General features: G+C 36.5%; 1 protein-coding gene across 2 annotated transcripts in view; it reads left to right on the top strand.

The window, feature by feature from the left end:
- Positions 1-14,713, top strand: part of LOC127432102 (semaphorin-5A-like) — a 205,820-nt gene that overhangs the window by 152,499 nt on the left and 38,608 nt on the right. For both annotated transcript variants that reach the window (XR_007895695.1, XM_051682907.1), the window contains exons 16-17: positions 45-270; positions 13,493-13,702. Coding sequence is in view for 1 of the 2 variants with exons in the window: in XM_051682907.1 (XP_051538867.1) it covers positions 45-270; positions 13,493-13,702 (436 nt within the window). In the remaining variant the exon portion in view is untranslated. The remainder of the gene's footprint in view (positions 1-44; positions 271-13,492; positions 13,703-14,713) is intronic.

Raw genomic sequence — 14,713 nt, 5'->3', positions numbered from 1 at the left:
ATGTTTGGACTCTGATGATTGTTTTCGATAATGATTTTCTATAGGAATTCCAGTCCTGTAATACCCTCCCTTGTCCGGATCTAAAGAAGACAACACCCTGGACACCATGGACGCCCGTGAATATCTCGGACAATGGCGGTCATTACGAGCAGCGTTTCAGGTACACCTGTAAGGCGCGTGTCCCAGAGCCCAGCCTGCTGGAGGTGGGGAGGCAGAGGATTGAGATGCGGTACTGCTCTAGTGATGGTTCCACAGGATGCTCCACTGATGGTGAGATCTCGTTCTATATCTCTTCCAGACTGTTCTTCATGTTTTATTTGACTTTTTCGTCTTCTGTCTGCTTTTTCTCTGCTCTCATATTGCTTTTTTGGCTCTGTCTTTGATGGAGTGAGCCCATAGTGAATTTGAGGCAAGCCACTTGATCTATTTGTCTATCAGTGGAAAGACAACATGATGTGCTTTAGAGCTTCTCTCTCGCTCTGTCACTCTCTCTTTCTTTCTCATCTATGTGGGCTCACTACATCAGTTTTTTGGAGTGTCATCTTGAATTGCTCTCAGCCACATTTCGCCTCCAGCAGCAGCTGAGAAAAGAGGAACATGTTAATGAAGTCAAATCAGAGAATTAGATTTCTCTCAGTGGTTAGCGCTTCCTGTCTTGCAAAGTGCAGCACTTGTACTTAATTTGTTTACCTCCTCGCACATGTACTAATACTACTTCATCTCAGCCTCAGACAGTATGTCAACGAACCTCCCACTGTCCATTCACTGTCCTTGTGATGCATATTGTACACAAAACGTTCTTGATCTGGTAAGGTCTAATCTGAATTGCTGACACAACTTCTGGGAATAAGGCATCAGTCCACTTAGAAACAAATTTTAGTGTTTACAAGGTACCAGGATGATACAATGAGCACTTTTGAGAAGGAACTAATCTCTGGATTCGTCAGAATCTGCCAGGTTATCAGGATCAAATCTTTGAAAGCTATTCAATTAAAATAGTTTTGTTTAACCTCCTTAGAGATTGAGCGTGACTTCTTTGTGCATTTTCCATTTCCCTTTTTGATTTGTAACTTGTAGCACCTAATAAACAAGCAAAAAAAAAGAAAAATTCTAGAGCAAATCGTTTTCCTAAAAATGTATGTCCACGTATTTGTGCAGCAGGACTAAGTTGTTTTGGAACAATGTGTAGTGGGAAAAGCACAAATAAAAAACTATACATATAAAAATAATTTTACTTGATTTGACTTTTATGTTAAAATGTTTTTTTGTTTTTTTTTTCTAATTTGGTAACAAAATCTCAATGTTCTCCCTTTGCACTGTCAAACAAACAAGTGATTTTACCAATCAGACATTAGCATAATTCATTCTTATGCAAGTAATGCCCAGCATCATCCAATCACTGGCAACCATGTTAAAACAAAATTATACATTATACATTCTGAATCTATGTACTGATTACCATTGTCCCATGTCTTCCAAAAATGTTGAGTGGTTCAAACATCATCTGCAGCCTGAAACTGAACTTTTGATAGGAAGTTTGGATTTCAAAGGACACAGTATTCATAGGAAAGCTATAGGATGCCCCCTTGGTCCCTGTTTAGTGGATGACTTAACCTTCAGCATGCTGTCTGTCTGCACTGGATGCACAGTTTGAAATGCAGTATATTTTCATCCTAACTCCATATAAAGCCTTTGAAAGATATTTTTTTAACAATGTGAAAATGCACAGTAAATGTAGGATTTCTAATGAAAACCTTGTGCTATTGTACTGAACACTATAGTGTACATTGTGTTTAGCAGTGTGGCGATTTGCGATAAATCACTCAAATTTTAAAAATGGCATATCGGATGAAACTAGAGACTCTAAGCCTTCGGCTCACACAAGTTTCAATGTAAAAACATAATTAGGTTTCTTACCAGATGTAGTTTTGTTGCCGTTTCTCCCAAAGACAAACTCTGCTGTGATCGGCACCATGTTGTTTTGTCACATGACTCCGTACATTGAAAGTTTAACAATTTACTGACAGCTCAGAGTCTTCTGAACTGAGATCAGTCAGTTTAAATTAATTTAATTTATGTGTTGCGTATAGCGAAGCCAAAATACAATGTCCACATGTATACTTGAGGTTAAGGCACTTAGTAGTAAGTTATCTAGATATCTGTAAGCAGAACTGTGTGTTCCACTTTGTTTTCTGAGATATGATTTTGAAATAGTCAGAAATTTTGATCTTGGAGTCTATACACATTTTCCAGAGCTTTTTTTTTTTTTTTTCTGTACAACTGCTGTGCCATATATTTCAGTGATTCAAATATTATTTTCATAACCAGTCTATTAATGTAATAATTTTTTCAGATAGACACAGCCCCAAATGGCACATAAAAAACAAAATGAACTGTGGTTGGTTGCTTAACATCAGACATTTGTTTCCTGGGTGGTTCTTGGCCAGAATAAGCTGCAATATAGACCAAAGTTCTGGCTACGCGAGACTACACATCTGTAAACTAGTTGTAAACTACTTGTGGTTTGTAAACAACCTGTTAACTGGTGTGTAATGAGAGTACATTTAAGTGGCACCCAGATTTTAGATGGATATCCTGTATATAACAGAAATGCAATAAAACTGATGGCACCAGTTGTAACTGTAAAGTTTGTTTGTGGGTGATGTTTACAGACTCTCACAGTCTACCATCTAGCTCTGATCCCCAACACTCATTTACTGAGGTTTGATAACTTTGAAATCTCAACAAAGAGATACCACACACAAAGCTAATGGCCAGAGCTCTTTATATACAGTATGTGCCATTTTCCTTTGCTTTTCATCTTACTAATTTCCAATGTGTTTTACGGGCTAGTGAACAAAATGACAAAAACCATTTGGAGCCATATAAAGAGCAGCACAGAAATATTAATTTTGCCAGCTCGTGGAATTCTTTTTTTGCTCTTAATTGCAACTTTTCCATTTGAAGGCTGAAATAAAGGAAACAATGTGGATTCAATTTAAAACTATATTGAAATTTAACTGTGAGGTGTGAGATGTGTGCTGCTGTAAAAATAAAGTACAGCCCTGCCACAATTGATTTGGAAATTCTTTAAGTCTATGAAAAGGAGTTTTCAAACTACAACATAAATTTGTTAAAGACTGATATAGTCAGAGAGGGATGATACAATGTTGCACAGTCTTTATGAATTACATGTAATACATATACTCACATGAAAATGAATTAGATGGATAATGGATTTCTTTTTCATTTGAGAACTTACTCAAACACTACATGGTCAAAAGTATGTGTTGGTCCTCTCTTTGCTGCTATAACAGCTTCCACTCTTTTGGAAAGGCTCTCCACTAGATGTTGGAACATGGCTGCGCAGATTCAGATACAAGCATCAGTGAGGTCAGAGGTCAGGAGTTCAGTGGGCTTCAGGTCTAGGCTTTGTGGAGGCCATACCATACTAATTACAGGTGCATCTCAATAAATTAGAATGTCGTGGAAAAGTTCATTTATTTCAGTAATTCAACTCAAATTGTGAAACTCGTGTATTAAATAAATTCAGTGCACACAGACTGAAGTAGTTTAAGTCTTTGGTTCTTTTAATTGTGATGATTTTGGCTCACATTTAACAAAAACCCACCAATTCACTCTCTCAAAAAATTAGAATATGGTGACATGCCAATCAGCTAATCAACTCAAAACACCTGCAAAGTTTTCCTGAGCCTTCAAAATGGTCTCTCAGTTTGGTTCACTAGGCTACACAATCATGGGGAAGACTGCTGATCTGACAGTTGTGCAGAAGACAATCATTGACACCCTTCACAAGGAGGGTAAGCCACAAACATTCATTGCCAAAGAAGCTGGCTGTTCACAGAGTGCTGTATCCAAGCATGTTAACAGAAAGTTGAGTGGAAGGAAAAAGTGTTGAAGAAAAAGATGCACAACCAACCGAGAGAACCGCAGCCTTATGATTGTCCAGCAAAATTGGTTCAAGAATTTGGGTGAACTTCACAAGGAATGGACTGAGGCTGGGGTCAAGGCCTCAAGAGCCACCACACACAGACATGTCAAGGAATTTGGCTACAGTATTCCTCTTGTTAAGCCACTCCTGAACCACAGACAACGTCAGAGGCGTCTTACCTGGGCTAAGGAGAAGAAGAACTGGACTGTTGCCCAGTGTTCCAAAGTCCTCTTTTCAGATGAGAGCAAGTTTTGTATTTCATTTGGAAACCAAGGTCCTAGAGTCTGGAGGAAGGGTGGAGAAGCTCATAGCCCAAGTTGCTTGAAGTCCAGTGTTAAGTTTCCACAGTCTGTGATGATTTGGGTTGCAATGTCATCTGCTGGTGTTGGTCCATTGTGTTTTTTGAAAACCAAAGTCACTGCACCCGACATTTTGACATTTTGGAGCACTTTATGCTTCCTTCTGCTGACCAGCTTTTTAAAGATGCTGATTTCATTTTCCAGCAGGATTTGGCACCTGCCCACACTGCCAAAAGCACCAAAAGTTGGTTAAATGACCATGGTGTTGGTGTGCTTGACTGGCCAGCAAACTCACCAGACCTGAACCCCATAGAGAATCTATGGGGTATTGTCAAGAGGAAAATGAGAAACAAGAGACCAAAAAATGCAGATGAGCTGAAGGCCACTGTCAAAGAAACCTGGGCTTCCATACCACCTCAGCAGTGCCACAAACTGATCACCTCCATGCCACGCCGAATTGAGGCAGTAATTAAAGCAAAAGGAGCCCCTACCAAGTATTGAGTACATATACAGTAAATGAACGTACTTTCCAGAAGGCCAACAATTCACTAAAAATGTTTTTTTTATTGGTCTTATGATGTATTCTAATTTTTTGAGATAGTGAATTGGTGGGTTTTTGTTAAATGTGAGCCAAAATCATCACAATTAAAAGAAGAAAAGACTTAAACTACTTCAGTCTGTGTGCATTGAATTTATTTAATACACGAGTTTCACAATTTGAGTTGAATTACTGAAATAAATGAACTTTTCCATGACATTCTAATTTATTGAGATGCACCTGTAAACCATGTCTAAATGGACCTCTCCTTGTGAACATTGGGCATTGTCGTGCTGGAACAGATAAGGTTAGCCACATCTGACTAAATATATTTGTCTAAGGAGATTGCATAGCTGTAAGCTTGATTTTATGCACCTGTTAGTAATTGGTGTAGCTGAAGTAGCCAAGCCCATTAAACTACAAATGGTTTCCACATACCTTTGGCCAATTAGGGTATATACAATTTTAGAAGTAAGTTTGAGGTTTTAGCACTCATCTACGGTGTTACTTTTTCTATGAGGTTAGTTTTGCTGGCAATCTATATTGCTCTAACATGTCAGAGCCTCATACCAGTGCTGCATCAGTGTAATTCATAAATATAAAATACCCAGAAAAGACATGATTAATTTCTGCATTTCAACCATTATTTAGCTTGAAGCACCTATACCTTATATGCCCATCCATGACAGATGTTTCTTCTAAGGGCTTTTGGACAGTCGTTTACTTACTGCATATCATACAGGGAAGGCCTGGTCCCATAATCACCTCCACACTAAAGATGTGTGTTGATGTCGGGGAAACCACAAGGGAAGATGATTTTTAAAATGAATGGACTGCCACTTGCCCAAGATTTAGCCTCACATCTCGGCTGGCTCATATCGATTTGTATCCGTAAGCCATGCCAGTGTGCAGAAAAGGTGATAAAGCAGTGTTGCATAGCATGGAGTTTGAAATCTAGAGTTATCTAGAGAAATCTAGAGTTATGGAATGACTGTACTTTATGTGGTTGGGTGAAAGAAGCTGAAAAAAAGGGATTTTGGTTGAAAAGTAGTTTAACCATTTTTGTGTTTGCAGTCAAATATTGCTTTTAAAATACTGACATATTCAACCTCTCAACTCTGAATGTCAGTTTATGAAACCAACATGGTAAATTAATAAACTTAAATTAAGGCCAAATTATGAGATATACTGTACAGTATTTGGACACTTAAGCTACTTAAAAATGTATGAATGCCATTGCATTATATTCCAAAATATCAAACCAAGTGACATCTGCAAACAAATTATGCTAGAGGTTTTCTTAGAACTAACTTGACTTGCCTTGGCATTTTTGCAGTTATTTTTAACTAACTGGTCTCAATGTGATTTTTAGTGGGTGTATGTAGTAAGTTCCCTTCAAGTTCATGCCATCAGAATAACACAGGTGTAGTTCATCACATTAACTTTGGACATGTTCAACCAAGTTTGATAACCAGAAAAGTGGCCAAATATGTTTTGTCCTCATTTTGAACAGTATATTTGTTGTTTTATCATTTTAAACCAAACAACCTGCTTGAAAAGTTTGCTTATTCTGACTTCCTTTAAAATAAATGCAACTTGCAATGACATTTATAAATTTTTAAGTATAGCTTAACTTTTTTGGGCCACTGTAGATGGTTTAATATGTTAAAATATACTTTTTTAAAGGTCATAAAGAAGCACACTCAGCAGTCTGTAGATGAACCAAGTTTGTTGGTACAGTATATAGAATTCACCTTGGTTTTCTCAAGCAGAAGTCATGTATATGTGACTATTTTGGCATGTCTTTGAAGTCTATGCCTCTTTCTCTGCCTAATATCAACATTATGAAAGAAACAAGATCAGGAGAATCAGCACTGGCTGACATTTCCACATCGGAAATGCATTTGAAGTCAAATCTTTTATTAGCTGGATTGAAATTGCCTTTGTGCAGATAAGGTACCTTCATTTCTGGCAAATCAAAGAAAATATCTGTGGCCACAGTGGCTGGTCACTATTTACACACTGATTCAGTAGCTTTGCTTAGTGAGCTTCTAAGAATTTACCTAATTATTAAGCAGATTAACCTAATATAAAATATACATTATCAGATAAAGACAACATCACTTTTGTTAACCAAGTCTTGCTGTGTATTTGTTAAAATTTTGTCATTTGCCAGCATTTAAAAGAAAAGCTCTTTCTTCTCAGATTACTCTAAGAGGCCACTGATTGCTAAATTGAGGGAATAGTTTATAAATTTGTGTGCATGAATTGTTAAAATGAGGGAATGGTATATGAATCCATGCACACCGTTAATACATTTAGAGTACAGATTACAAAACTGTGGGCACCGATTTTCGGTTATCTGAATACAAATCTCCTTAGTGACCATAGGGGGACTTTGTAGCTTTCTTTACAATGCAATGCCATTTTTCTTTTAGAGTGCCAGTGCAAGTCTTTAGCGCTTAACCTTCAGTACAATAAAAATCAATGCATGCACCATTATGTCTATTTGTTTGCTGGAGTAATGGTGGTGGCTAAAGTGAAAATGCTGCCTAACAGTCAGGCTACTTATCTTAAAACCTTGAGTTTCTTTTGCAAAATAAGCCAGAGGCCGTAACTGATGATGGCCCAGGTTTGTAATTTGGTTATGAGTGATGCCTTCATTTATCTACGAACAATATCACATCACTTTAGCATGTGACGTTAACACTATTTTCTCATCTAAATAGCGTGCTGCAAGGACGATCTCTCTCTCTCTCTCTCTCTCTCTCTCTCTCTCTCTCTCTCTCTCTCTCTCTCTCCACTGTCTTTATTTCCTCCTCACTGTTTCCCTGAGAAGTGTCTGATATCTCCAAGGCTGTTTATTTTCAGTTCCCCATAGATATATCATCAGTTAGAAGCCCACTTAGTGTCAGATTCTGCAGACCTTACAATCTCAGCTGGCAAATTTCTGTATGGTGCATTATGCAAGTGTCCTTGTATACCAAAAATCTCACTGTCAGTGATTCTGGCCTCAGCATTCTATGGGTCTTTATTCACTTTGTCTACTATCATTGTCCATCATTGTGTTTGTCTGTCAATTTCAGGCTTATCTCATGAAAATTACGTGACTGTGGTGACATCTTTGTACATTTATATTATGTGGATCCTAACATGTATTATGGCAGTTCCGAGGTGAAATGTCCACTTAGTGGCACTAAAAGTGAGTTAAATTTCCTCCCAAACAGATGAGGTTTTTAAGGTTAATGCTCTATCGAGTTTCAAATCAACCAAACCTACCTTCCTATCTCAGTTGAGCTACCATGCAATTTTATTGTGCCCGAACAAGCTTGAAAATGTTGTTGATTATCTATGCAAACGTTAATATCAACTTACAAGTCATGCACTAAAGTAAAAGTATTTTGATGTCATAAGATAACATTGTGTGAGGAACAGGGTGAAAAATAAGTAATTCTACATAATTTGCCATTTTACTGTAATTTGTGTGAAAGGGAATAAAGGCATTGTTGTTGCACTGTATCTAGTGTTTTTTTCACCAGGAAATTACCTTGATACCTAGAACGAGTCATGTAAAAGTCATTTTACAAAAACGTAGGTATAGTTACGTGATTCTGTGAGACCAGGTTGGTCTTTTTAGTCATTTTCAGTTATTTCCACATCTAAAAAAAAAAAAAAAACATTTTTCATTTTAAATATTTTTGGAATGGACTCCTTTATCTTGATTTGGCTAATTACATTGCTAGGATTTTATCCTAAACACACACAATGAAATAATATTTTCACACATTTTACATAATTGTGCAAAATTACAGCTTAATTAGAAATGACGCATAGTAAAAAAAGTTTTGTCCACAGATTATTTTTATTTTTATTTATCCTTGATTTATTTTTACACATCACCTATTATATTTCATCACAAGTATGCTCATCATTGACACTTTTGTGTCTTTGGTAACCAGTGTTGGGTGTAATTGAATTACAATGTACTTTTAGGCACAAAAAGTAGTGTAATGCATTACATTTTACATTCTTGTAATCAGATTACAGTAAATAGTTAATTACGTTTAAGTACATTACTTGGGTTACGAATATTTCTAAAAAAATATTATTTATGTGTAATACAGTTTATATTTTTTTTAAATAATTTATATGTTCATATGTATGTCTGTTTGTGTTTCTGAGAGAGCTGAAGTGTGTGAGACAATGAACAAGGAGCAAATAGACATTATTTTGAATTTGTTGAGTGGACAAGCAAAAAAATGTTTTGTGATAAGTGTTTTAGAAAGTAATTTGTAATGTGATTACTTTTTCAATATAGTAATCAGTAAAGTACTCTGATTATAATTTTAGAGTAGTTGGTCATTTGTAGTGGATTACTTTTTTTAGTAACTTACCCAACATTGTTGGTAACCAAGTACACTAAAACTGATAAAGATTTACTATAATGGCAAAATTGTTGGTCTTGATGGAAATGGCACCACTAAAGAGGGACAGTAGAAATGTGTGAAAAATATATATAAATAATTTTCTCACAATAAATATTTAAATGGTTTATGATTATTTTACTCTTTGTTTAGGTTATCATAGTTTGTAAAGTGTAATAATTAAATAATTGGATTTTCATATTTTAAGATTGAAAGTCTAGGTAATGGACAATGGCAAAACTGTAAAATTTATATTATTGTGAAAATTTGCAAAAATAAATAATGAAGGCATGGTAAAAAAGCTTCCTAAACTGTTTTAATATGGCCTTCACATAAATCTGTAAGTTTTAATCAAAATCAACCTCTGGGGCTTAAAAGAACCCATAGTTGAAACAACACAAATATAAAAGCGCCTCACACTGTTCAGTTGACCATTTGTTTCTCAGTTACCTTTTGCTTCATTGAAACACTATATGTCACGGTATTTAAGTGCCTTTACAAAGGCATTCACCACCCACTATGTTGACCCATCAGGGAGTTGATTTTAATTACCCACCCCCTAACTTTTAATAAGCATTGGTGACTGCTAGACAGTTTATGACAGCTCCAGGGAATAGCACAAAAGCCACTATCTTAATCCACAAGTGTTTACATTTTCTTGATTGTGCAGGATATAATGTTGCCCGTCCCTCTAAGCAGACGTAGTGCTGTTGTTGTTGTGTACCATGTCACAGAATCTGGAATAGGAGAGCTAGAAATGCCTGATCATATACATCAATGCCGCCTTGCACCATATCTCAATTTCTAACTTTTATAACTGTACTCAGTTTATAACTCTGCATGTGACCTTAAAGGTAAAGAATTAAATCTGTTATTAATGACTTAAATTTCAGTCTGTTCCTCACACAAAGCTATTGTATGGCATCAGAAGACTTAATATATAGTGCAAAGGTCATATTAACTGCTTTTATGGTGTGTGTGTGTGTGTGTGTGTGTGTGTGTGTGTGTGTGGGCAGGTTTAAGTGGTTTACAAGGACTTTTTTTTTTTAGGTTACAAACTGTTAATTACAAGGGTATTATGCTATACATGTGGTTTATGAGGACATTTCTAGTGTCCCCATAAGTCAAATCGCATAAAAAACATACTAAACAATGTTTTATTGAAAATGAAAAAAAAACCCTTTTGTGAGGGTTAGGTTTAGGATTAGGGTTAGGGTATAGAATCTATTGTTCGTACAGTATAAAAATCATGATGTTTATGGATAGTCCTCATAATGATAGCTGCACCAATGTGTGTGCGTGTGTGTGTGTGTGTGTGTGTGTGTGTGTGTGTGTGTGTGTGTTCTTTTGTAGTTGTATGGAAAGAACAATGTGAAGATTCTTTAAAAAGAAATTGTGTGTGTGTGTGTTAAATGGATCATAGGCATATAGGTTTGGAATGACATGAGGATTAAACAATAACAGAATTTTCATTTTAGGTGAACTATTCATTTAACAACCAGCAAGCATTACAAGGACTTTATCCAATTCCGCTTTACAACTTCAGTAAAAATCAATGTTGCCAGTCATTCCTTGGTTAAAGTCACTGAACGCAGGGTTTGTTTACCTGCAGGTCTAAGCATGTACTGACACCTCTGGCCATTAGCCATCAGAACTGAGCACTCTGCTTTGAGGTTTGAGTAGATTATGAAGTAGTCTATTACCTTTGAGAGGTCTGTGTGCTAGGGGGTGCTGGTAAGATGGATGGTACGTAGGTCAACCCATGTAGTGCGGTCGTCTCTGCTATTGCCTGCTCAGAATGGATAAACGGTCTTGATCTGCAGGTCCTCACAATGCAATTGAATGGTGGCCAGAACTTTGAATTTCCAAAAAGCAAATAAAGGCAGCATAAATGTAATCCATATGACTCAAGTGTAAATCTACAATATATCTTCAGAAGCAATATGATTGTTGTGAGTGAGAAACAGATCAATATTTAAGTCCTTTTTTACTATAAATCTCCACTTTGGCCAGCCCTCCTGTGCATTCACAAGAGGACAGAGTTCCTCTTATTTTGTTTTTGACTATATATATAAATATGGATCTGTTTCTCACCCACACCTATTATATTGCTTCTGAAGACATGGATTTAAATACTGGAGTCTTATGGATTACTTTTATATGCTTTTTGGACCTTCAAAGCTATGGCCACAATTCACTTGCATTGTAAGGGCCTACAGAGCTGAGATATTCTTCTAAAAATCTCTGTTGTGTTCTGCAGAAGAAAGAAAATCATACACATCTGAGATGACATGAGGGTAATGAGTAAATGATGAGAGAATTTTCATTTTTGGGTGATCAATTCCTTTAACACAAATGCATAACTATATATTTGTTAATGGCATGGTTTTGATCTATGGGGTGAGAATTGAGAATCAGAACTATTTTTTGACTGTTCTAATGGTACAAATGTAAGTGTTTTACATTTGTTGAAATAATACTTTTTAATAATACTTAAAAAGCTCCCAAAAAGTTGTGACAATAAAAACCCTGACTTTGCCAAAGTCTGCTAGATTATCCTCAAGTACTACACTTCAAAATAATAATAATAATAATAATAATAATAATTCTTAGTCATACACATTTACTTGAAAAGAAAAAAAATTTAACTTAGAACAACTAGTTTTCAGAAAATACATCTTTGATTCTTTTTATTTTAAGCATAACTCTAGCAAAAAAAATATTGAGGTTTATGCTTAAAAAAAATGCCAATGGGATTTGATAATTTGACAAAAAATGTTAAATAAAATAAAATATATTAAATAAAATAAATTATCTTACACAATTTTGTGTGTCAAGTTAATTTATCTTATTTTAAAGCTGAAGTATGTTACTTTTCAGTGTTAAAATATTTGTTCTATCACAGCTTAATATGCAGAGACAACTATAAGTAAGCCATAGGTAAATGTTTTCGAAAACTGTAAACATTGTGTCTCTGTGGCGCTATAAAAATAAAACTGTTTGTTTTAAGTGACCCACTTAGACCCGCCCCAACAACTATCTGACTATTTAAACAACTGCAGGCAAGGGGCGTATTCAGAAAGCTGTTTTAAAATGTATTTTTAATTATTTTTGCAATTCCATTCGGTGGTGCTAGTGTCAAAGAAATTACATACTTCAGCTTTAAGAATGTTTAGATATTCTACTGGAAATCAAGACAAAGTTACTGTTTAAGAAAATGATTTTTGCAGCCTATATATTCTCCTGGGACCGGTTGCACCAGCTATACGTACGTTACAACTTAGCCTAGTTGTGGTGTAAATGGGCACTAAGTCACAATTTACGCACTACTAAATATTTGAGCGTTGCACCATTAAACTTAGGTAGGACGTAACTCTATGTATAAACTAAATATTTACGGAAGCCTCTGACCAGGAGTAACTGATGGAATAAAAAAGCAGACTGATATTTTATAACATCAATGAGCTCATGTTTTCCGTGATAGGCTTCAATCCTTTCGACATATATGATGGTGTTGGCATTTACACTCGTTTACATTTACGAGAGAGAAAAAAACGTACTCTTAAGCGTCTCTTCAGCATTAAACCGATCCAGTGGTGCAGTTTTCAGGATGCGTCGCCTGGTGTCAAGTGTCAACATATACGAAATATATAAGATATTAAAATGAATAAATGTCTATTTTTCCAGCCTGTTGTATTAGTATTTATTTATCACCCCTTGTTTATTTTAGATACAGTTCCTATTTATTGTTATTTACATTGGGCAAATATACTATTTATGTACTTTTATTACTTATCGTATTTTAATGGGGATTTAATTTATTACAGCTGATAGTTACGTGAGCAAACAAGGTTTGAACATCAACCGTAACTAGATAAAACTGAAATGCATGGCTTTTAAATACTTCTGTGTACAAATTTGAATGCTGCTTATTGGATCAATTAAGGTAAACGTCATATTATGTGACTACACATTACTTTACGGAGAGCTTACGACCTACTAGTTAAGTCTTGCCTTTAAGAAAAGGTGGTGCAACCAAATTAATCACTGACTTAGTTACAAACTAACTAGTAGTTACTAAACCCTTAGTGTGAACTTTACATCCTAACTAACATGAGAACTTACGCACAGCTGGTGCAACCCTACCCTGGACCTCAACATACATCAATCATAGATTGTGTTACATACGTCAAAGCATCAAATCTCATGATCCTGCAGTAAATCTATATGTCTAAGGAAGTCAGTGCTAACTGACCCTGTGTGTGTTAATTTTTTTTAGGGGATTTGCTGCGTTCTGGCCGTGTCACAGGAATAACAGTAAACGGAGGCTGGTCTGCTTGGGGCCACTGGAGCCAGTGTAGCCGGGACTGCAGCTCAGGTGTCCGGAACCGCAAACGCACATGCTCAAACCCCAAGCCCAAATATGGGGGAATCAACTGCCTCGGGCCTGCCCAGGAGTTCCAGGAGTGTAACACTACACCATGTCCAGGTAAGTGCCCTAGATTATTCAAACACACATAAAAACTCTCATATACTGAGATTAAAATCCCCTCAATGAAAAACAACTCAAATGTATGTATTCTTGTAGTTGACATGAAATGCTTTTGGGAGATTATACTATGTTATACTTTGATATGTGATTTGTTACTTGGTTGCTAGGTTAACCCCATCTTGTTGCTAAGCAGTTACCAGGGTGATGCTTATCAAGGCTCCTTGCCATCCTGAGTGAAATAAGTCAACCCTGAAATCTCTACGATGTTCTGGTGCAGAGATATGAAATTTGTTACTTGGTTGCTAGGGTAACCCCATCTTGTTGCTATGCAATTACCAGGGTGATACTTGTCAAGCCTCCTTTCAGTCCTGAGTGAAATAAGTCAACCCGGAAGTCTCTGGTGCAGAGATATGTGATTTGTTACTTGGTTGCTAGGCAGATACCATGGTGATACTTAACATGGCTCCTTGCCATCCTGAGTGAAATAAGTCAACCCGGAAGTCTCTACAATGTTCTGGTGCAGAGATGTGTGATTTGTTACTTGGTTGCTAGTGTAACTCCATCTGGTTGCTAAGCAGTTACCAGGGTGATACTTATCAAGGCTCCTTGCCATCCTGAGTGAAATAAGTCAACCCGGAAATCTCTACGATGTTCTGTTGCAGAGATATGTGATTTGTTACTTGGTTGCTAGGGTAACCCCATCTGGTTGCTAAGCAGTTACTAGGGTGATACTTATCAAGGCTCCTTGCCATCCTGAGTGAAATAAATCAACCCAGAAGCCTCTACGATTTTCTGGTGCAGAGATATGCGATTTGTTACTTCGTTGCTAGGGTAAGCCCATGTGGTTGCTAGGCAGTTGCCAGTGTGATACAAAGAAGGCTGCTTGCTGTTCTGAGTCATACAAGCCAACAATGAAGTCTCTATGACATTCTGCTCCTGAGATACCCATCTAAGCGATTTTAAATGGCAGTCAATGGGTTTTGGTTGCTAGGGTGCACTAAATAGTTG

Source organism: Myxocyprinus asiaticus, chromosome 41 (genome assembly GCF_019703515.2).
Source record: "Myxocyprinus asiaticus isolate MX2 ecotype Aquarium Trade chromosome 41, UBuf_Myxa_2, whole genome shotgun sequence".
Classification (NCBI taxonomy): Eukaryota; Metazoa; Chordata; class Actinopteri; order Cypriniformes; family Catostomidae; genus Myxocyprinus; species Myxocyprinus asiaticus.
Note: the sequence above shows the minus strand (reverse complement) of the source record. Positions and strands in the feature narration are given on the sequence as shown.